A 22,498-nucleotide genomic window follows, 5' to 3' on the forward strand; every position below is an offset into this window, starting at 1 on the left:
GACTGGGCTTGTATACCCTTGAGTTTAGAAGACAGAGGGGATCTGATTGAGACATATAAGATTATTAAAGGATTGGACACTCTGGAGGCAGGAAACATGTTTCTGCTGGTGGGTGAGTCCCGAACCAGAGGACACAGATTAAAAATAAGGGGTAGGCCATTTATGACAGAGATGAGGAGAAACTTCTTCACCCAGAGAGTGGTGGGTGTGTGGAATGCTCTGCCCCAGAAAGCAGTGGAGGCCCAGTCTCTGGATTCGTTTAAGAAAGAGTTGGATAGAGCTCTCCAGGATAGTGGAATCAAGGTTATAGAGATAAGGCAGGAACAGGATACTGATTGAGGATGATCAGCCATGATCATAATGAATGGTGGTGCAAGCTCGAAGGGCAGAATGGCCTACTCCTGCACCTATTGTCTATTTCTGAGCTGATGTAGGAGTAAAGGTCATTTGAAGCAGCTGAGAATGGTTTGATCAGGGCTCGACATGAGTTATTCCTGCAGAGGGACCCAAGAACTATGAAATTGGTTTCCAACACACTCAACCTAGTTATGAACATAGAATAATACAGTGCAGAACAGGCCCTTCAGACCTCGATGTTGCAGTGACCTGTGAACTAATCTAAGCCTATTCCCCCTACGCAATTCCATCATCATCCATATGCTTCTCCAAGGACTGTTTAAATGCTCCTAATGTGGCTGAGTTAACTTCATTGGCAGGCAGGGCATTCCATGCCCTTACCATTCTCTGATAAAAGAACCTGCCTCTAACATCTGTCTTAAATCTGTCACCCCTCAATATGCAGCTATGCCCCCTTGTACAAGCCGACGTCATCATCCTAGGAAAAAGACTGTCATTGTCCACCCTATTTAATCCTCTGATCATGTATGTCTCCATTAAATCCCCTCTTAGCTTTCTTCTCTCTAATGCGAACAGACTTATGTCCCTCAGCCTTTCCTCAAAACCATCCCTCCAGACCAGGCAACATCCTGGTAAATCTCCTCTGCACCTTTTCCAATGCTTCCACATCTTTCCTGTAATGGGGAGACCAGAATTTTACACAATACTCCAAGTGAGGCCTCACTAGCGCTTTGTACAGTTGCAGCATGACATCACAGTTCCAGAACTCAATCCCTCTACCAATAAAACCTAACACACCATATACCTTCTTAACAGCACTAACAACCTGGGTGGCAACTTTGAGGGATCTATGTACATGGACTCCAAGATCCCTCTACACATACACACTACCAAGAATCTTTCCATTGACCCAGTATTTTGCCTTGCTGTTGTACTTCCCAAAGTGAATCACCTCACATTTATCTACATTGAACTCCATTTGCCACCTCTCAGCCCAATTCTGTGTTTATCCAAGACCCCTGCAATCTGCAACGTTCTTCCACACTGTCCACCACTCCAACGACTTTAGTGTCATTTGCAAATTTACTAACCCACCCGCCTATGCCTGCGTCCAAGTCATGTATAAAAATGACAAACCGCAGTCGTCCCAAAATAGATCCTTGTGGCACACCACCAGTAACCGGACTCCAGGTTGAATATTTTCCATCAATCAGCACTCGCTGTCTCCTTACAGAAAGCCATTTCTAAGACAAAACTGTTAAATCACCTTTAATCCAATGCCTCCACATTTTCTCCAAAAGCCTATCATGTGGAACCTTATCAAAGGCTTTACTGAAGTCCATGTACACCCACTTTCTGGATCAGTGGTGCTGGAAGAGCACAGCAGTTCAGGCAGCATCCGAGGACAGGCAAAATCGACGTTTTGGGCAAAAGCCCTTCATCAGGAATGTTTTTACCTCCATGTACACCCACGTCAACTGCCTTACTCTCGTCCACATACTTGGTCACCTTCTTCTCAAAAACCTCAATGAGGTTTGTGAAACAAGATCTGCCCTTGACGAAACCATGTTGACTATCTGCAATCAACTTATTGCTTGCTAAATGATTATAAATCATATCTCTTCTAATACTTCCTACAACAGACTCACTGGTCTATAATTACCTAGGTTATCTCTACTGCCTTTCTTGAAGGGCGCAACATTTGCAATCCTCCCATCCTCTGGTACTAAACCTGTCGACAATGACGACTCAGAGATCAAAGCCAAAGGCTCCGCCATCTCCTGTCTAGCTTTCCACAGAATCCTCTGATAAATCCTATCCAAGGCCCAGGGGACTTACCTACTTTCGCATCTTCTAGAATTGATAACATCACATCCTTACTCACCTCAATTCTTTGTAGTCTAATGGCCCATACCTCAATTGTCCCCTCTACTATATTCTCCTTTTCCTGAATGAAAACAGATGAGAAATATTCGTTTAGCACCTCTCCGATCTCCACAGGGTCCAACACAATTTCCCACTTTCTTGGACTGGCCCTATTCCTACCCTAATCATCCTTTTATTCCTCACATACCTATCGAAAGCTTCAGGGTTTTCCTTTATTCTACCTGCTGAAGACTGCTCATGTCCCCTCTTTGACGTTTCCTTGCTAATCTGTAACTCTTCATCGCCTCATTTGAACCATCTCATCTCAATGTCACATAAGCCTCCTTCTTCCGCTTAACAAGAGATACAATTTCATTATTAAACCACGGTTACGTTACCTTATCATTTCCTCCCTGCGTGACAGGGACATACCTACCCAAGGCACGCAATACCTGTTCCTTAAACCAGCTCCACATTTTGATTGTCCCCATTCCCTGCATTTTGCCACTGGGGTGGTAATTGGCCAAATTTGACTTGTCCTCCTCGTTGACGGGCTGAACCTGGGCAAATTTCCACAATGCTAGTTTAGTAACATGGTGGTTTGGTTTGGGAAATGATAAAATTACAAAATATGAAAGCTCTATGCTTCCTTTACATCTTTGATAAGATTCATGAGCAACAAGTTTATAAACCAAAGATGGCATGTATCCAGAATCAAAAACCTACATTACTGATGCGCAAGATAAAAAAAATGTATTCACATAGCAGGAAGGAGCATGTGTTGTTTCAGGGTATCGTAGGACAGAAGTTTAACAGAGCTGTCTCTCTGGGCTTCTGGTAGCTGATTCTGGTAGCAGGTGACTGGAGGGTGAGCACTCAATTAAAACTGTATTCTCAATACAAGACAGTTCACTTCACTGGCTCCAAGTTATGGAAGTTGAGGAGAAAGATTTGCATTGTGGAGACAGCAATCATGCAAAAAGAGTTTAATAAAGATTTGAAACTGAACTGACCAGGAATGGAAGCTCACTGTTGATTAATTCAAGATATTGCATGTTTAAGACCAGAATGGCTGGGGTGTGTCCACTGGGTTGGAATTAAAGAGAATGAGAGGAAGCTAAAACATTCTGGGTGTTAATTGACCCAGTCACGTACTGTGGATTGTAGACCTCTTCTCGGTATTGATCATTTTTATGGGGTTTACAATCTAGTATTGATGCTGAAACTGGAGGCTATCCTAGTCAGGCTGCACATGTTTGAGGAGAAAGTGAGGTCTGCAGATGCTGGAGATCAGAGCTGAAAATGTGTTGCTGGAAAAGCGCAGCAGGTCAGGCAGCATCCAGGGAACAGGAGAATCGACGTTTCGGGCATAAGCCCTTCTTCAGGAATCCTGAAGAAGGGCTTATGCCCGAAACGTCGATTCTCCTGTTCCCTGGATGCTGCCTGACCTGCTGCGCTTTTCCAGCAACACATTTTCAGGCTGCACATGTTGTTGTACTACCTTGGGTTCTTGCAGGAAACACCCAGGAGGCAAACCCATTTAATCCCTCTTTACTGTGGGCTAGAGAAGAGGAGCTGTGAACCACTTCACTGGATGTCAGGAGGAATGTAACAAAAGCTTTAATAAGTGGTGTAAGGAATGTGACTGATGGCATTCACTAGGAAAGGAAGATGAAAATACAGGTTTGTGATTCAGCAGCTGACGTGTACACACCGATCAGCAGTAAGTTGGGCTGCAGCCAGGCTGAGGCATGTATCCTGCATTCATTTAAACCAGAGTCAAAAAGTGTGGTGCTGGAAAAGCACAGCCGGTCAGGCAGCATCTGAGGAGCAGGAGAGTCGAAGTTTCAAGCATAAGCCCTTCTGCAAGGGCTCTCCTGCTCCTCGGATGCTGCCTGACCTGCTGTGTTTTTCCAGCACCATACTTTTTGACTCTGATGTCCGGTATCTGCAGTCCTCAGTTTCTCCCAATTCATTTAGACCAGTGAATGAAGCAACATTAAAGATGAGAAAGGTGGATTAGATTGAATGGACTTGAATGTCCCTCCCTGATTGTTTCTTTTACAGGGCGACCCCCATATCCATGGGTTCAGTTACCGCGGTTTCACTTGCCCGTGGTTTATCGTGGCCCGAACATATAAAAGGGAACATTCCAGAAGCAGGGACCAGGAGTCTGCTGGGAAGTTGTGTTATTTATTTGAATGAATGGGTTTGCACCTATCCGCGGTAGGTCAGGAATGTATCCCCTGTGGATTTGGTGGGGGCTCTACTGTAATTTACCCTTCTGACTGACCGCACCAAATCCTATTCATCGGTCAGCTTCAGTGCTTGCTGACCTACATTGGTAATGTCTTGGTTCGACAATTCTTATCCATCCTTTCAAATCCCTTGGTGGATTCTCCCATCCCTCTCACTCTAAATGCCTGCAGTCTTGCCACCCTGCACTATTTGCAGCCCTCCCATTCTGGCTGCCTAATTAGCTTAATTTTAATTGCTGTGCCATCAGTAGGCCATGCCGTCAACTGCCCATGTCCTGAGGCTTGGAATCTCCATCCTAAACCTTTGCATCTCATTGCTCCAAAAAGATGTTTCTCAAAATGTTTCGCCAAGCTTTTGAAAGGAAAAAGGTGTTTACAAATATTCAAGGCAATGTTTGAATACAAACCTAGCCTGTATGCAGAGTTGGGAAATACTTTCAACTGCAGTCTGTGTAAATTGCAGCTTGAGTAAAAAATTGGCATAAAGTTAAACAGTTACTAAAAACAGTTATCCTGAACCTGGTCATTGGTAATGTGTGTCCTTTTCTCCATGGCCAGATTGGTGTTCCAACCTTTAAGAGTTAAATCTGATTTGCTGTGTAAGTATACATGTTAATCTTCAGCAAATCTCCCAGCCGCTGCCAATTTGCTCCAGGGTTGCACATTTATACTTTGGTTAGTCTGGTTTCCAAGGCAGCACTGAATAAACAGGTAGATTGCCTTCTGACCTTATCTCCCGCCCACAGATTGTTAATGCTGATATTGGCGCCAGAAAATTCCTTCCGTTGCTCCTTGTTGTTCCTAATAATCCTAATCTTGAACTTGCTTTGCTGATTCTTTATTTCTTTTGTACTGTCTTCAACAAGACTTCAGTTAACAGTGAAGGACAGATCTCCCACTATTTGAATCTCCCATTTTTTTGTTTGTTTTTGGATTCTTGTAGTTCATATGCAGCCAGATTCTGCATCAAAGCCCAAACTCTGAAATCAAACCTGCCCCAATCCTCCCAGCGAGACCAGTATCAGCATAAGAAAATGGGCAGGAGTAGGCCAATATGGCCCACTTGAACCTGCTTTGCCATTCTAATTTTCTACCTTAGCTCCACTATCACAGCCCTGCCCCACATCCCGCAATTCCAATTATGGTCCGGAACCCATCAATTTCCGTCTTGAGTGTATATTCTGGTGTGGAGAAGTCCAAAGAATCACAGCCTTCTTATTAATGTTTTATTCTGATACTGTGCCCCTAATTTTCAACTCTGCAGCCAGGCTGAGCGACCTCAGCTTCTGCTATCCAAAACATGAAGTCATTACAGTGTTGAAGGAGGCCATTCAGTCCATGCTAGCATTAGAGCAATCCAGTCGGTCCCATTCCTGAATCTGTTCTCAGAGCCCTACAGGTTTGTTTCTTTAAGTACTCATCTGATTTTGCTTTTAACCTTTAAACATCTCTCTTTCTCCTGCCCTAGTAGGCTGAATTTGTAGGTCAGCTGCACTTGCTATATAATAAAGTTCTACCTCAGAATCTCCCTGAAATGTACAAAATCTTCAGTCAGAGTCCCCTCATTCTTGTACAATCAGCCATTGGGAGCAGCTTTATTTTGTCTACCTTAATTAACCCTGTCATAATCCTGTAATTGCTGTAATCAATATCAAATGTCCTCTCAATTTCATTTCCTTCAAGGAGAACAACCCTAACTTCTCCAATTAAACCTCGTACTGCAGTTAAAATTCTTCATCCCTGGTAAATCTCCTTTGTTCCCTGTCAAGCACCCTTGACACCCATGTGCCTCTGAGTTTTGAATTCTTATATCAGGTATCTTTTGCAGAGACTGGAAGCAGGATCTACATTAAGTCTTACTCCCTCCTTTGAACCTTCTCATTTGATTTCAATCAATTGTCCCAAAACAGCAATAACTCCCATCTAGTAGAATGCACACTCTGTGAAAACAGAGATGGACAAGAATATGGAGAGAGAGCGGAGATTGGCTGTTTGGGGTGGAGGGGTGCGATTAGAATGCTTTGGTTAAGAAAGGCTCCGCAGTGTCTTCAAAAGTGGAGATGTCTCATGTGGAAATAACAGAAGAGAGCAAGGTGGCTGGAAGTCAGCTGGAAAGAAGAAGGAATGCATTAGCAGTTCCGAGCCAGGGGATTGGAGAATTGGTGGAGAAAGATTTTTATTTCCTCCATTCTGAATTGAGTTTGATTGATAGCTGAAAGGGCTGTACATTAACCCACTGCCCTACATGTAAAGAAGGAACAACTCATTCCAAGTTTGACGTCTGGTTACTGCTAGCTGGATTTTAACGAAGGGAAAGAACAGAAGTAAGCTTTCAGATTTTGAGATGTAGGAATCTGTTCAATGTTTAGTGTGACAAAATCTCACCATAATTTTGGCTTCAAAGAAACAAAGCAGAGAGGGAGAATATATTCATTTTAAATGCTGCATGTTTGCAAGCTTTTGAGGAAAGAGCAATGCTTGATTTTGCATGATGCACTGGGTTCTTTAGATTTCTTATGTTCACTCATTACCGGCGGTTTTCAAACCGAGAGGATCAATTCCCTGTGGAATACTCCCACTGTTAACAGTAATTAGTGTATATTATTGCGTAGGAGAAAGTGAGGACTGCAGATGTTGGAGATCAGAGTCGAGAGTGTTGTGCTGGAAAAGCACAACAGGTTGGGCAGCATCCGAGGAGCAAGAAAATCAATGCTTCAGGCATAACCCATTCATCAGGAATCGCAGAATCGACATTTTGGGCATAAGCCCTTCCTCATGAAGGGCTTATGCCAGAAACGTTGATTCTTCTGCTCCTGTGATGTGGCCTGACCTGCTATGCTTTTCCAGCACCACACTCTATATTATTGCGTAGCATTGCTCTCTATAAATTATTCTTTATTGGGGCATGAATGTCACTGGCTAGGCCAGTATTTGTTGACGATCCTCAATTGCCCTCAGAAGAGTAGTGTTGAGCCTCCAATTGAACATCTTTCAAGCAGATACAGTGGAGCGACTTATTGACCTTTTGAGAGGGTGGTTCACAGTCGACTGGTTCTGATTCACATGTAGGCCAGAGCAGTTAAAGATGGCAGATTTCCTTTCCTAAAGGAGACTTGTGAACCAGCTGGGTTTTTATAACAATCACTGTTAGACTTGAGTCTTTTAAATTTACATTTTATTTGTATATGGTAGCATAAAATTACTCCGAGATATTGATAGGCTAAGTGAATGGGCAGAAGTGTGGCAGGTGGAGTTCAGTGGAGGAAAGTGTAACGTTATTCATTTTGGATTGAGAAAGGATAGATTAGGTGCTTTCTATACGGTATGAAGTTAAATGCAGCAAATGTCCAAAGAGACTTACAGGTTCAGGTGCATAATCTTTAAGATGTTACAATCACTTGCAGAAATCGGGAAAGCTATTGGAAAACTGCCCTTTATAGACAAAGAGTCATGCAGAATAAACACACCCTTCAGTCCAACCAGTCCATGCTGACCATAATCCCAAACTGAAGTAGTCCCACTTGCCTGTGCTTCGCCCAAATCCCTCCAAACCTTTCCTATTTATGTACTTATACAAATGTCTTTTAAAAGTTGAAATTGTACCTGCATCCACCACTTCCACACACTAACCACTCTGTGTATTTAAAAAAAAGTTGCCCCTCATGTCCTTTTAAAATCCTTCTTTCAAAAATAGTGCCGCACCATGTCTTGAAATGTCCCACCCAAGAGAAAAGACACCTGCCATTCACCTTATCCATGCCCCTCATGATTTTACAAACCTCTGTAAGGTTATCTCTCAACCTCCTATGCTCCAGTGAGAAAAGCCCCAGCTTATCCAGCCTGTCCTTATAACTCGACAACATTCTGGTAACTCTCTTCTAAACCCTCTCCAGCTTAATAATATCCTTCTTAGAATAGTGTGACTAGAACTGGACACAGTCCTCCAAAACAGGCCTCACCAAATCCTGTGCAACCTCAACATAATGTCCCAACTCCCACACTCAAAGGTCTGAGCAGCGAAAGCAAGCATGGTAAAAGCTGCCTTAACCACCTTATCTATATGTGACACAAATTTGAAAGGATTTTGTACCTGAACCCCTAGTTTTTTTTAGATTAGATTACTTAGTGTGGAAACAGGCCCTTTGGCCCAACAAGTCCACACCGCCCCGCCGAAGCACAACGCACCCATACCCCTACGTTTACCCCTTACCTAACACTACGGGCAATTTGGCATGGCCAATTCACCTGACCTGCACATCTTTGGACTGTGAGAGGAACGTTCTACCCATGGCCTTATCATCAATTGTGTAAGTCCTGCCCTTGCTTGTTTTACCAAACTGCAATACCTCACATTTATCCTAATTAAATTCCATCTGCCACTCTCAGCCCAACGACCCAATTGATCAAGATCCCTTTGCAATAGCATTCTTCACTGTCCACTATACCACCATTTTTGGTGTCATCCACAAACTTACTGACCATGCTTCCTCCATTCTCATCTAAGGCAAAAGTGAGGAATGCAGATGCTGGAAACCAGAATTTAGATCAGAGTGGTGCTGGAAAAGCACAGCAGGTCAGGCAGCATCCGAGGAGCAGGAAAATCAACGTTTCGGGCAAAAGCCCTTCATCAGGATTCCTGATGAAGGACTTTTGCCCGAAATGTCGATCTTCCTGCTCCTCGGTTGCTGCCTGACCTGCTGTGCTTTTCCAGCACCACTCTGATCTAAAATCCATTCTCATCTAAGTCATTTATATAAATGACAAACAAAAGTGGACTCCGTACTGATCCCTGTGGAACACTGCTGGTCAAAGCTCTCCAGTCTGAATATCAACTGTCCACCTCCAGTCTGTCTCCTGCCATTCAGCCACTTTTGTATCTAATTGGCAAGCTCATCCTGAATCCCACGTGATCTAATTTTACTAATTAGTTTACCATGTGGAACCTTGTCAAAGGCTTTACAAAAGTCTAAATAAACAAAATCTACCGTTCTGCTCTCATCAATATTTTTGGTTACATCCTCAAAAAAAAATCAAATTTGAGAGATATAATTTCTCTCACACAAAACCATGCTGAGTATCCTTAATCATACCTTGCCTCTTCAAATACATATAAATCCTATCTTTCAGAATCACCTTCAGCAACTTACCCACCACCGAAGTCAGACTCTCAGGACTGTGGTTCCCAGGTTTCTCTTTACAGCCTTTCTTAAATGAAGACACAACATATTAGCCACCTTCAGTCATCCAACACCTCCCCTGTGGTTATAGATATTTCTGATCGGGGCCCTGCAATTTCCTCTTAATTTCCCCCAACATTGAGGTATACTTGATCAGGTCCCAGAGATTTATCTACGTTTAGTTTTCTAAGACCTTCAGCACTTCCTCTTCTGTTCTATGAATTGTTTTGGAAATATCAATATTTATTTCCCTTTCTCCATTATAAAACAAAAGCAAAATATTCATTAATATCTCTCCCAACTCCTATGGTTCAACACAAAGATGACTTGGTTGATCTTTAAGACGTCCTATTCTTGTAGAAGCTCTCTGGATTATCCTTCACCTTATTTTTCAAGACTATCTCATATCCCCTCTTTGCTTTTCTGATTTCCCTCTTAAATATGCCCCACACTCTTTATCCTCTGCAGAAAATAGATGCAAGTATAGGTTATTGGGAATTTTAAGCCTTCTCCAACATTCAGTATGATGATAGCTGATCATTCAAGTCCACACCCTGTAACTGCTTTCTTCAATGCTGTTTGAACCCTTTCACCCTGAGAACCATGTCTGACTCCTCTTTGAAGATATTCAATATTTTAGCCTCAACTGCTTTCTGTGGCAAAGAATCCCACAGGCTTGCCACTCTCTGGGTGAAAACATTTCTTCTTGTTTCAGTCTTAAATGGTCTACCCTGTATTCTCTGTGTCTCCTGGTTTTAGACTACTCAGTCATTGGGAACATCTTTCCTGCATTTACCCTCTGTGGTCCTCAGAATTTTCTAGGTATTCTGATATTCTCCCCTCACGCTTCTAAATTCCAGTGAATATAATCTTAATCGATACAGTCATTCTTTATACATCAGTCTTGCCGAGCCCTAGATAAGTCTTTGTTGGGCATTGAAATACTCGTCCAGCCAATATCACCTCCATCCCGTGGTGAATAAAGTCTTTATTAACCCATTTAAGATTGGGGTAAGATATTTCTTTCCAAATATTCTCTCACATATTTCCTTGGCTGTATGCATTGACATGGTCTTGTTTCCTTATCCTCCCATCAGAGGGTGCACATACATTATATCCTCAGTGTTTAAACACCACTCCGGTGACTTGAATCACAGCTATTGAACATTGTTTTCAATGTACTGAACCACAGTTGGCTTCATAGTAAGTTATCAATTAGGAGGCAGGATGGCATGAACTAGAGTTGCATTGCTGGACTATTGATTGAGAGGCAATGTGACTCTACTTTTCATGATTTCGAGAGAAATGTGATAGTGTGTAGAGAAAATTACTCCTGTGGAGGATGTCGTGATATAAAGATGTACTTTTTATATATCAGAACCAGGTCTTTCAGGAAGTAAGTTAGGAATATTTTTCCCTACTCTGAGAAGGATTTATAGACCTGTAGAGTTTTCTTCCTTCTCCCTTGCAAGAAATAATGCTCGTAATAATTACTCATTTTAAATCTGAAGACAGATCATTTCCAGTGATTATAAAGGAGCATAGAACCTAATCAAGCAGGTGAAGTGAGTTCTCTGAGCTGCAATCACACTAAATGGTGGAATAAATTGAATGGGCTGAATGATCTCATCCAGTTTCTAATTGGGGAAAGATATTGGAAATTGGTGGTACTTTAAATGTCAGCTCGTTCAGTGTCGATTTGTTGCCAATTTTACTTGCAGGAGTACTGCTCTATTAAATTTCCGAAGCAAGCAAATTCCTGAGACATTAAAAGCAATACATGTGTGGCCCAAAGTCCATGCAGAACATTGATCCTTATCTGGCTCACCGTGAATGCTGTGTAGTGTGATTACAGTTGTTATGGAAATCCTGTCTATTGTACAGCCTGTGCTTGTAGTCAAAGTAGGCTAAGCTGTTGGTACAAAAACATTCCCTTCTGCCCAATGGAGTAAACCTATTTACAAAGTAAGAATTAGCCACCCAGTGAGCTAGCATGTCTGGAATTTGTGGTTGCTGCTGTGGGTTTGAGGGCACTCAGCAGGCTGATTATTATTGGTTGCTGTGCGCCCTTCACTATCTCTGCATCATCTGCTACAATAGCAGCTCTGGATGCAGGCAGGCAAAACACAGAGAGGCCTTCCTTACCCTGCTCCTCTGCCGTTTTGTTTCTTGCTCTCTTGGAGACCTGCAAGCCCCCTCAGATAAGAGTTACACACTTCATTTATTTCCTGATCCCATTGCATGACAAATAAAAGTCTACAGAGCAAGATTTATTTCTTGTAAAGATGCAAGAAACAAAATGAGAGTTGTGTGTGCGGAATCGAAACTCCCAAGTCCGTTAAATTAACCTCCTATTTCCAGGCAATGTTTATTAAAGTACTTTTTTATTATGGGGTGGAAATTACAGTTGACAGCTTGTGGTTTTCAGCTTTTAATTGTATTGCTTGAAATTTATAACTATGTACTCATAATTTGTTCATTCCTTCGTAATGGAGGGGAAGGGCGGTTATACATGCCATCAAATCTATCTTCTCAATAAAGCTAACAGAGTAGTGCTGAGAAGGATTTAAACTGAATACTCCATTTGATTTTGGAAGATTCCTGAGCAGAGAAAGCAGTTGAAGTTGATGCCCCTTGGAGTTCAAAAAACTTGCACTTATGTAGCACTTTTCATGACCGCCAGATGTCTCAAAGTGCTGCCATGCAGCGCAGTGTTTGATAGATTGTTGCCATTATTCTGTAGCAAACAAATTGGGCAGGGTGTTGCCTTGGAGATTGCTGCAGGGAGCAGTTACCCCAAAGTTTTTGTTTAACTTGCCAACCAACCAGCACCCAGTTTTCATGGTGTACGTTGTGGTTCTCTTTTAGAATTCGAATCACAACAGTGTGGAAACAGGCTCTTCGGCCCAACAAGTCTACACTGACCCTCCGATGAGTAACCCATCCAGACCCATTTCCCTACCCTATATTTGCCCCTGACTGATGCACCTAACCTACAAGTCGCTGAACACTATGGGAAATTTAAACATGGCCAATTCACCTAACCTGCACATCTTTGGGGGGAAACCAGAACACCTAAGGAAACTCACGCAGATGCAGGGCAAATGTGCAAACTCCACACAGACAGTTGCCCGAGGCTGGAATTGACCCCGGGTCCCTGGCGCTGTGAGGCAGCAGTGTTATCCACTGAACCACCATGTTTGTAATTGGTATTCTTACATCTGTGCTAATGAGTACAAATGAGCTTTGACAGCATGTCCCACTTTCTCAGCAATGAAACAATGCACTGCAAGAAAGTCTGCAATCACTCATTAATGAGAGACAAAAAAAAAGCCGATGCTGGAATCCAAAGTAGACAAGCAGGAAGCAGCAAACCAGGCAGCATCAGGAGGTGGAGAAGTCTACATTTCGGGTGTAAAGAAGAGTTATACCCAAAACGTCAACTTCTCCACCTTGTGATGCTGTGTGACTTGCTGTGATCACCCATTAATGAGCATGAACTATTCCCCACTTATCTCCTGTGTGTGCTACACTCTGCCCTGTCTCTCACTAATGGGGCTTACCTGCCTTTAGTCATAGGTACGTAGCCGTTTTGTTCGTGAGCTGTAAATATGCTTTGTGCATGATCCAAACTTTGGAAGATGACATCTATAATTGTATAGCTGGCTGGGTGTTTATCCACAATTAACGTGAATGCAATTAGAGTTTTATATCTGTCTTCTCTTTCTCCTGAAATCACAATGACAATATCTCAAGATGGCCAATGCAAAATGAAAACTGCAACTTGTGCAGTTTCACTTTACTGTTTGCTTTCCTGAAACAAGCCCAGCCCCTTCCTCTGGCAGTTCATTTCACACATGCACCACCTTTTGCATGAAAAAGTTGCCCCTTAGTTCCTTTTTAAATCTTTTCTCCTCCCACCCTAAACCCATGCCCTCTAGTTCTGGACTCCCTCAACCCAGGGAAGAAACCTTGTCTATTTACCCTATCCATGTCCCTCATGTTTTGATAAACCTCTATAAGCTCACCCCTCAGTCTTTGACGCTCCAGGAAAAACAGCCCCAGCCTATTCAGCCTCTCCCTATAGCTCAAACCCTCCAGCCGCTTTCCCCATACTGGTTTTGGAATCACTAGGTTATGCTGTCTCTCCTAAGTTAAGGGAAATTTAATTAGGCAGTTCAAAATGTTGAAGTTGTAATAGGATAAAGAAGGGGAAACTTGGTTCAAAGATGTGCAGGTTAGGTGGATTGGCCATGCTAAATTGTCACAGTATCCAGGGATATATAGGTTACGTGCACTAACCAGAGAAAATGCAGGGTAACAGAAATAGGATAGGGAGGTGGTCTGGGTAGGATTCTCTTTGGAAGGTCAGTGTGAACTCTGTAGACTGAATGACCTGTTTCCACACTAGGGATTCTGTGGTTTTCACAAAAGGGGTGAACAACTGTAGGGGACATATTTGAAATATTTGACACAAATGGCAAGTGGAGGGGGGTTGGGGAATAGAGTTATCTTTCCCTCTTGGTGAATAACTATCTGAAGTTGGCTGGGCTATGGAGAAAGCATGGAACTAATTGAATGAATGTTTCAAAAGTCTTGAGGGAATGCTGCACTGTCAGAGGTGCCATATCTTGAATGAGATGAGGTTTCATCTGTGCTATTAGGTGGACAGTATAAAATCCAGTGCCACTTTTGCAGAAGATCAGGGGCATTACAATAGTGTGGTTGCCAATATGTTTCCTAAATTAACATTTTGAAAACAGTCTGGTCACAATTAGATTACTATTGTACAAGCAGGTACGAGGCTTAGAACAGTGACTGCGTTTTAAAAGTGCCTCATTGTCCCTGAGATGATCTGGGAAAGATATGGGGAGGACCTGTCCAGAGTTGATTGGAAGAGGAATCTAGATGAAAGTGAGGACTGCAGATACTGGAGATTAGAGTCGAGAGTATGGTGCTAGAAGAGCATAGCAGGTCCGGCAGCATCCAAGGAGCAGGAGAATCGACATTTCAGGCAAAAGCCCTTCATCAGGAATGAAGCTGTGAGCTGAGGGGATGGTGAGGTAAATGGGGAGGGGGAGGGGATGGGGCTGGTGGGAAGGTAGCTAAGAGTGTGATAGGTAGTTGGAGGTGGGGGTAATGACGATAGGGTGGAGCGAAAAGGCGGGAAGGAAGATGGACAGGTCATGAGGGTGGTGCCGAGTTAAAAGGTTGGAACTGGGATAAGATGGGGGTAGGGAATATGAGGAAACTGGTGAGATCCACATTGATGCTGTGAGGTTAGAGGATCCTGAGGCAGAAGATGAGTGTTCTTCCTCCAAGCGGCAGGTGGTGAGGGAGTGGCAATGGAGGAGTCCCAGGACCTGCATGTCCTTGGCGAAGTGGGAGGGGGGAGTTGAAGTGTTCTGCCACAGGGCAGTGGGGTTGGTTGTTGCGGGTGTCCTGGAGATGATCTCTGAAACGCTCTGCAATTAGGCATCCTATCTCCCCAGTGTAGAGGAGACCGCATCGGGAGCAACGGATACAGTAAGTGACGTTTGTGGAAGTACAGGTAAAACTCTGGACGTGGTAGGCTCCTTTGGGGCCTTTGACAGAGGTGAGGGGGGGGAGATGTGAATCTCGCAAGGAACTGGAAAAACAATAGGAGGAGTTTCTGGGGGTAATTTGGGATGCACACAAAAATTCATTCCAAGGAAGAAGAAACGAACTCTGGGAAGCTGGGCAACCATTGCTCACAAGGGAAGTCAGGGACAGAATAAAAGCAAAAGAAAAGGCATACAATGTGGATTAATGGGAAGCCAGAGGATTGGGAAACATTTAAAAACCAGCAGAGGATAACTGAAAAAGCAATAAGGGGGGTGGGGGAGATGAAAGATAAGCATAAGTTAACTAGTAAATTGAGAGAAGATTGAAGGAGTTTTTTATATATATAAAAGGAAAATGTGAATGTTGAAATGCTGGAAAATGAGGCTTGAGAAGTAACAATGAGGAAGAAAGAAATGGCAGAGGAACTGAATAGGTACTTAGCATTGGTTTTCATAGTGGAAGACATAATTGGCATTGCAGAATTTCAAGAGTCAGGGGCAGAGGTGAGTGCAGTGGCCATCACTAAAGTGGTGCTGTGGAAGCTGAAAGATCTGAAGGTGGATAACTCACCTGTATCAGATGGACCACACGCCAGGGTTATGGGGAGATAGCTGAGAAGACTGTGGAAGCACTGGTGGTGATCTTTCAGGAGTCAGAGAGGGTCCCACAGGACTGGAAATTGGCCTGTGTTACATCCCTGTTTAAGATGGGAGGGAGATAGAAGACAGGAAATTCTAGGGTGTTTAACCTGACTTCTGTTATTGGTAAGATTTTAGAATCCATTAATAAGAATGGGGTTGTAGTGTACTTGGAAGTGCCTAGTAAAATAGGGCTGAGTCAGCATGGTTTCATTAAGGGCTGGACATACCTAACACATCTGATCAAAATCTTTGAGTAAGTAATGAACAAGTTAGATAAGAGTGAGTGGATGTAATCCATTTGGATTTTCAGAAGGCCTTTGACAGAGTGCTGCACAGGAGGTTGCTAAATAAGATAATAGCCCATGGTGTTAGAGGCAAAGTACTGGCATGGATAGAAGGTTGGCTAGCTGGCAGAGGTAAGAATTAGAAGGGTCTTTATCTGGGTAGCAGCCACAGTCTAGTGGAGTGCATCAGACATCAGTGTTAGTACCACACTATTCATGTTAATGACCTGGATGGAGAATCTGAGAGGGCATTTTTGCTAAGTTCGCAGATGTTCGAAAATTGGTGAAGGAACAGATCGTGTTGAGCAAGTGGGGAAGCTGCAGAAAGACTTGGACAGGCCAAGAGAGTGGGCAAAGTAGCAGATGGAATACAATGTGGACAAATGTAAGATTAAAAATCACACAACACCAGGTTATAATCCTTCTGATAAAGGAGTGTCGCTCTGAAAGCTAGTGTGCTTCCAATTAAACCTGTTGGACTATAACCTGGTGTTGTGTGATTTTTAACTTTGTACACCCCAGTCCAACACCGGCATCTCCAAATCAAATGTAAGATTATGCACTTTGGTAGAAAGAATAGGGGTGTTGACTGTTTTCTAAATTGGGAAATGCTTTGCAAATCTGAAGCGCACAGACTAGGGAGTCGTAGTTCAGAATTCTCTGAAGCTTAAATTGCAGGTTCACTTGGCAGTTGGGAAAACAAATGCAATGTTCGCATTACTTTTAAGAGGGACTATAATGCAGGAGGGATGTACTGCTGAGACTATATAAGGCTCTAGTCAGACCTCATGTTGAATATTGTGTGCAGTTTGGGCCTGTTTGGAAGGAATGATGTGCTGGCTTTACAAGGAGTCCAGAGAGGTTTACAAGAATGAAACGAGGGGTGGAGGGTTTGTCATACAAGGAGTGGTTGAGGAATCTGGGACTGTACATGATGTTTAGAAGGATGAAGGGAGACCTGATTGTAGCTTAGAGTATACCTAGAGACCTGGATAGAGTGGACATAAAGAATATGGTTCCACAGATAGAGGAGACTAGGACCTGAGAGCATGGCTTCCAGGTGAAGGCTTGGTCTTTCAACTGAGATGGGGAGGAATTTCTTCAGCCAGAGTGATGACCCCAGAGGCCAAGTCATTGAGCCTCTTTAAGATGGAGATGGATAGGTTCTTGATTTATCAGGTGATCAAGGGTTTTGAGGAGAAGCCAGAGAATGGGGTTGAGAGACATATCAACCATGATCAAATGATGGAGCAGGTTTGATGGGCCAAATGGCCAAACTCTGTTCCTAATCTTATGGTCTTACAGGAAGCTTAAAGTTTGTGAAACCTGTATACAACTCTCCCTTTATTGAGGTACAATGGGTCAAGTGACTGCCTGCGGTGTAATGAATTCACTAACTTAACTGCTCTCTGTTAGGACTGAGCGATCATATGTTAACTGATTGGACCAGTCTCTCCTGTGTGACTTTTAAACTGGGTTAAGTTAACATTAGAAGTACTGTTGGTCAGTAAGGTAGTGAGAGTCCTGTTTAATCCACTGCACTGCAGTCTAAACCTAAACAGGCTGAGCCGATGCTTTTCTTCACACTTTGACACTTTTTCCTCAGCAACATCACTATGGCTTACTCCGACGTAAAAGACCTGGTACTTCGTGACATTGATCGGATCCTCTTCCCTTCCTCGGATTGCCGTCAGTTCAACAAGACCGAATCGCTCAGGTACATTTAAGCTTGTGAAGGGCGGTTAGGGTAGCATTGGCTGGGGTTGTGTGTGTGGAGGGGAGTGTGTGGTGAGGGTCAGGGGAGGAAGGAGGAGAATGACAGTTGAAATGAGATACCTCCAGCTTCAATCCTTACCCAGAGCTATCGCCTAAATGGCTGGAGAATCCTTTTTATTCTTTCTCCCACCCTCAGCACAGAAACAAAGGTTTTCCATAACCAACATTAACCTATTTACCCTGTGGAGAAAACCAATTTTGGAAATGAAGTGTGTGTGTGTTTCTCCAATGCTGACTCGCCAATAAATTAAATGGCTCGCTGTTATATTGGGAGTTGTGTTGTTTTCAATGTCTCTCTCCAATCTAGACTTGCCGATGAATTGCGTGGCTGGGTACACCGGCATCAAATTGAAAGGACGAAGTCCAATGAGAAACCAAAGCGTCAAAAGAAATTTAAACAAAGCATGGTAAGGTGGAGATTACCCAAGTGCTGAAAGGTGTTCATATGTAGTGAAAGTAAGAGTGACTAACTTCGCCATTTACCTCGGTGTACATGTTCCCTCACCAAGGAAGTTGGCAGAGGTTATTACTTCACAAAATTAACATGCACTCAGCAGTCTCTGCTGGAAGGTAAAAACAATGACTGCAGATGCTGGAAACCAGATTCTGGATCAGTGGTGCTGGAAGAGCACAGCAATTCAGGCAGCATCTGAGGACAGGCAAAATCGACGTTTTGGGCAAAACCTGATGAAGGGCTTTTGCCCGAAACGTCGATTTTGCCTGTCCTTGGATGCTGCCTGAATTGCTGTGCTCTTCCAGCACCACTGATCCAGTCTCTGCTGGAAAACAGACGTGTGGAAACCTTGAGGACTAACAGTTATGATCTCAACCTTGTTGTCAGAACTGGACAGTCTCAGCTTTGAGCTGTTCTTCATGCTGATAGACTTGTGCTTCATTTCCATCCTTACTCATGAGTCCCTTCACTGTTTAACCCTCTTGCTATCTCCGTAATCTCCTCCAGCTGCACAATCCTCTGCGTTTTGATGTGCTCAGCTAATTCTGATCACTTGCTTATCATTAGTTTGTTTTCAATGGCTGTGCATTTATTTGTTCAGACCCTAAACATTCCTCCCTATACCATCTACCTTTCTGACCCCTTCAACTTTAACCAAACTTTGCTCACCGTTTCCTCATTAATCATTCTGTAGTTTGGTCGTGGGTGATATCTGATGATGCTTCTGTGTACATTTTATGTTAAAGGTGCTACTTTAAAATGCGAGTAATTCAGGATGTGTTCATATCTCTTGTAGCTTGTGGAATCAGCGTGTTAGAGACACGTACTGCCAAACTGACATTTCCCTGACATTGCTCTTTGTATGAGGCTGTTACTTTTCTGAGCTCCATCATAATCCAGAGCACTAAGTGATGACTGGTAATCAGGATGATTGAAAGCCAGGGATTATATCACTGGAAAATTTTGAAGTCATTGTGCATGCACTGCTGCCTAACACCAATAAGGTCTGCAGATTATAATGCTTGCCAATTTTTTTATATACGCTGAAAATGTGTTGCTGGAAAAGCGCAGCAGGTCAGGCAGCATCCAAGGAGCAGGAGAATCGACGTTTCGGGCATGAGCCCTTCTTCAGGAATCCTGAAGAAGGGCTCATGCCCGAAACGTCAATTCTCCTGCTCCTTGGATGCTGCCTGACCTGCTGCGCTTTTCCAGCAACACATTTTCAGCTCTGATCTCCAATATCTGCAGTCCTCACTTTCTCCTAGAATTTTTTTATATATGCAAATTTCTGTGCAGCATTGACATCTCCATGCCCTTTAGACAATGAAGGAAGAATTTGCATTTTGTTGACTATCCTCTCTCATTCTCTGGGTAACAAAGGGCTTTTTAGTTAGTTAATTCCTTTAAATGAAGTTGATATTATTAATTGTCAGCTCGTTAATTCACAGAGTTTGATTTTAAGAGGAATGTTTATCAGGTGTCCAGGAGGATGCCATACTGTTCTATATTAAGAATAAGGTTTTACACACATATTCTGAGCATGTCGCAAGTATGTTTTTTTACGTGTATCAAATATGTTCCATAATTTCTCACATGCAGGCGGGACCTCTGTTTAATGTCTTACCTGCAAGTTGGCATCTCCAACAAAAGGCACTCTTACAGTGCCACACAATGGGTCAACACAGATTGTGCTCTCAAAACTCGAGATGTTTCATAGATTCCTACAGTGTGGAAATAGGTCCTTCGGCCCAACAGGTCCACACTGACACTGAAGAGTAACCCACCCAGACCCATTCTCCTACCCGATTATTCTATATTTACCCCTGACTAATGCAATTAACCTAAATATCCATGAACATTATGGGCAATTTAGGATGGCCAATTCACCTAACCTACCCATCTTTGGATTGTAGAAGGAATCCGTAGCACAACATGGGCGGGGCATATTTTGTTTGGATAATCGCATACCGAATAACACAGTTTAGCAAAGCATCTTGTGATCTTGTTCAGATAATCCAAAATTCAGATAATCAAATGCCGGATAATCGATGTTCCTCTGTACATTCTTATCCGTCAAGGGCAAGAGAGATGCTGCTTTTTGAATTATTTTGCACTTGTGGCGTGGAACAAAGGGAACATTGTCAGCAAGCTTATTTGTTCATCGCTATCAATGTCTCTGTTTCAGAGGACTCAGCAGAGGAAGATCAATCTATCCCGGTTTATTCCAGTTCAGTCTGCGGAGGCTTCCACCAGGTGGGTTCCACAGACTTGTGACTCGTCCATGCATTTGGACCATCGATTACTTTATTTTAAACAATTGACTGACTGTATAGAATTAAGTCATTTTCTTCCCACACTTCAAGCTAGCTTCTTTTCAGCAACCCAAAATTTCTTGCTTTACCCAGCAAGCAAAAGAGGCTAGTTCAGATTTGAACTATAACAAGTAATTTTGAAAAATCCTGAGGGATGCTAATCAGGCTGTGTGTTTACATTCCAAAACTGTCTGATGTAACAGTGCTGCAAAATTACAGAGAAAATGCTGTGCTTCGTGATCATTAATATTGGCTTCAATTTGGGAGAAGTCAACTGATTAAAGCGCATCATTCTGTTTATAGAATTTCTAACTTTGAATCTTTTCATTAGAGTTTTTTTTTTCACTCTTGGCTCCTGTCGTCCAAATATTCCACATCAGATTGAGAATGGACTTTTTAGGCTAGCTTTTTAGTTGCGCATTTTTTATTTTGCTTGGGTCATTCCCATCTTTATTTATCCTCTCCTTTTCCTCTTCCACAAATGGTAATGTTTGCTACAATTGTAACTTGTAGGTATAAATAAAATCTGTTTCCAAAGCTGTGATCATGGTCACTTCTCACCTTTTTGGGTGAGGAGTCAAATCAAGAGCCCATAAGTAAAATATTCCACGGATACCTTATTAGAGAAGAGCAAGCGGATTCCCCACCAGTATCTTCAGCCATAATTATCCCTCAACCTGTATCATTTATAAAATATATACAATATGGCCATTTGTCATTGCTGTTTGTGAGAGATTTCAGTGTATAAATTGGCCGTTATAGTTCCACGACTACAGTAGTGATGACTCTTCAAGATTACTGCCTGTATTGCACATTGAAATGTCCTGAGGTTGATAATTTTGCCACATTAATACAAGCTTTGTGTTTCTTCCTTCCTTGTGCCATGAGTTTAAATATACCTGTGCAACAGTATTTTTCCCAATACCAGAAAAAAAAGACCCTTTGTCATTTTAAAAATAAAAGTGCCTCAAGTCCATTCGCATCCTTCACACACATGATCTATGTGCTTTGAAGTTGATCTGATGCCCTCTGAGATGTCCAATCAGTCACTATGTTGCGAGCCACATCAGTGTGGGAGCATCATCCAAAGATGTGCAAGTTACGTGAATTGGCCATGTTATAATTGTCCATAATGTTCAGGGATGTATAAGTTAGGAGCATTATTGAGGAGTAAAGTAGGGAATGTGTCTGGGCAAGTTAGTCTTCAGAGGGTGTGGACTTGTAGGGCTGAATGGTCTGTTTCCATACTGTAGGGATTCTATGATCATTGCGAATCTGTTCTGCTGACCACCTGAGGGAGCCCAGAAGCAATCAGTGTGTCATCTGTACAGTGGGTGGAGTTCTTGGAAGACTTCAGTACCATGGGAGACATGTCAGACCAGTGTTGGAAATGGCCACAGGCCCAGGTTGTTACACATTCCCACCATAGTCTTTCCATGTTTAATTCAGAATCTGGTCATCACACTATGTAGTCCCCCTGGTTGAAACTGGGTCTGGGGTGAGAGCAAGAATACGGCATGAATTAGAGGATCAGCTGTGATTGTATTGAACAGTGGCTCAATGGACAACTCCTTTTCTCTGTTTTCTACTTCTGGTGGTTTAAGATGTTTTCCTTGTTGGCAGGTTGACGTCCAGTCAGTTGCAGGTTTACCAGAGCCCTGAGCAGAGTTACTATGACTTCATGGATGCTATTGATAGGAGGGAAGACACCTTCTACGTCGTTTCGTTCCGAAGGGTAAATATGAGCAGTTTTTGAATGTTGCAAAGTTGTGTGACCGCGTGCACCT

General features: G+C 42.9%; 1 protein-coding gene across 1 annotated transcript in view; it reads left to right on the plus strand.

Moving 5' to 3' along the window:
- Positions 1 to 22,498, plus strand: part of atf6b (activating transcription factor 6 beta) — an 89,072-nt gene that overhangs the window by 57,536 nt on the left and 9,038 nt on the right. Inside the window, exons 11-14 of the mRNA XM_043678193.1 lie at positions 17,776 to 17,886; positions 18,253 to 18,352; positions 20,585 to 20,652; positions 22,335 to 22,446. Coding sequence (XP_043534128.1) covers positions 17,776 to 17,886; positions 18,253 to 18,352; positions 20,585 to 20,652; positions 22,335 to 22,446 — 391 coding nt within the window. The remainder of the gene's footprint in view (positions 1 to 17,775; positions 17,887 to 18,252; positions 18,353 to 20,584; positions 20,653 to 22,334; positions 22,447 to 22,498) is intronic.

This window comes from Chiloscyllium plagiosum, chromosome 37 (genome assembly GCF_004010195.1).
Source record: "Chiloscyllium plagiosum isolate BGI_BamShark_2017 chromosome 37, ASM401019v2, whole genome shotgun sequence".
Lineage (NCBI taxonomy): Eukaryota > Metazoa > Chordata > Chondrichthyes > Orectolobiformes > Hemiscylliidae > Chiloscyllium > Chiloscyllium plagiosum.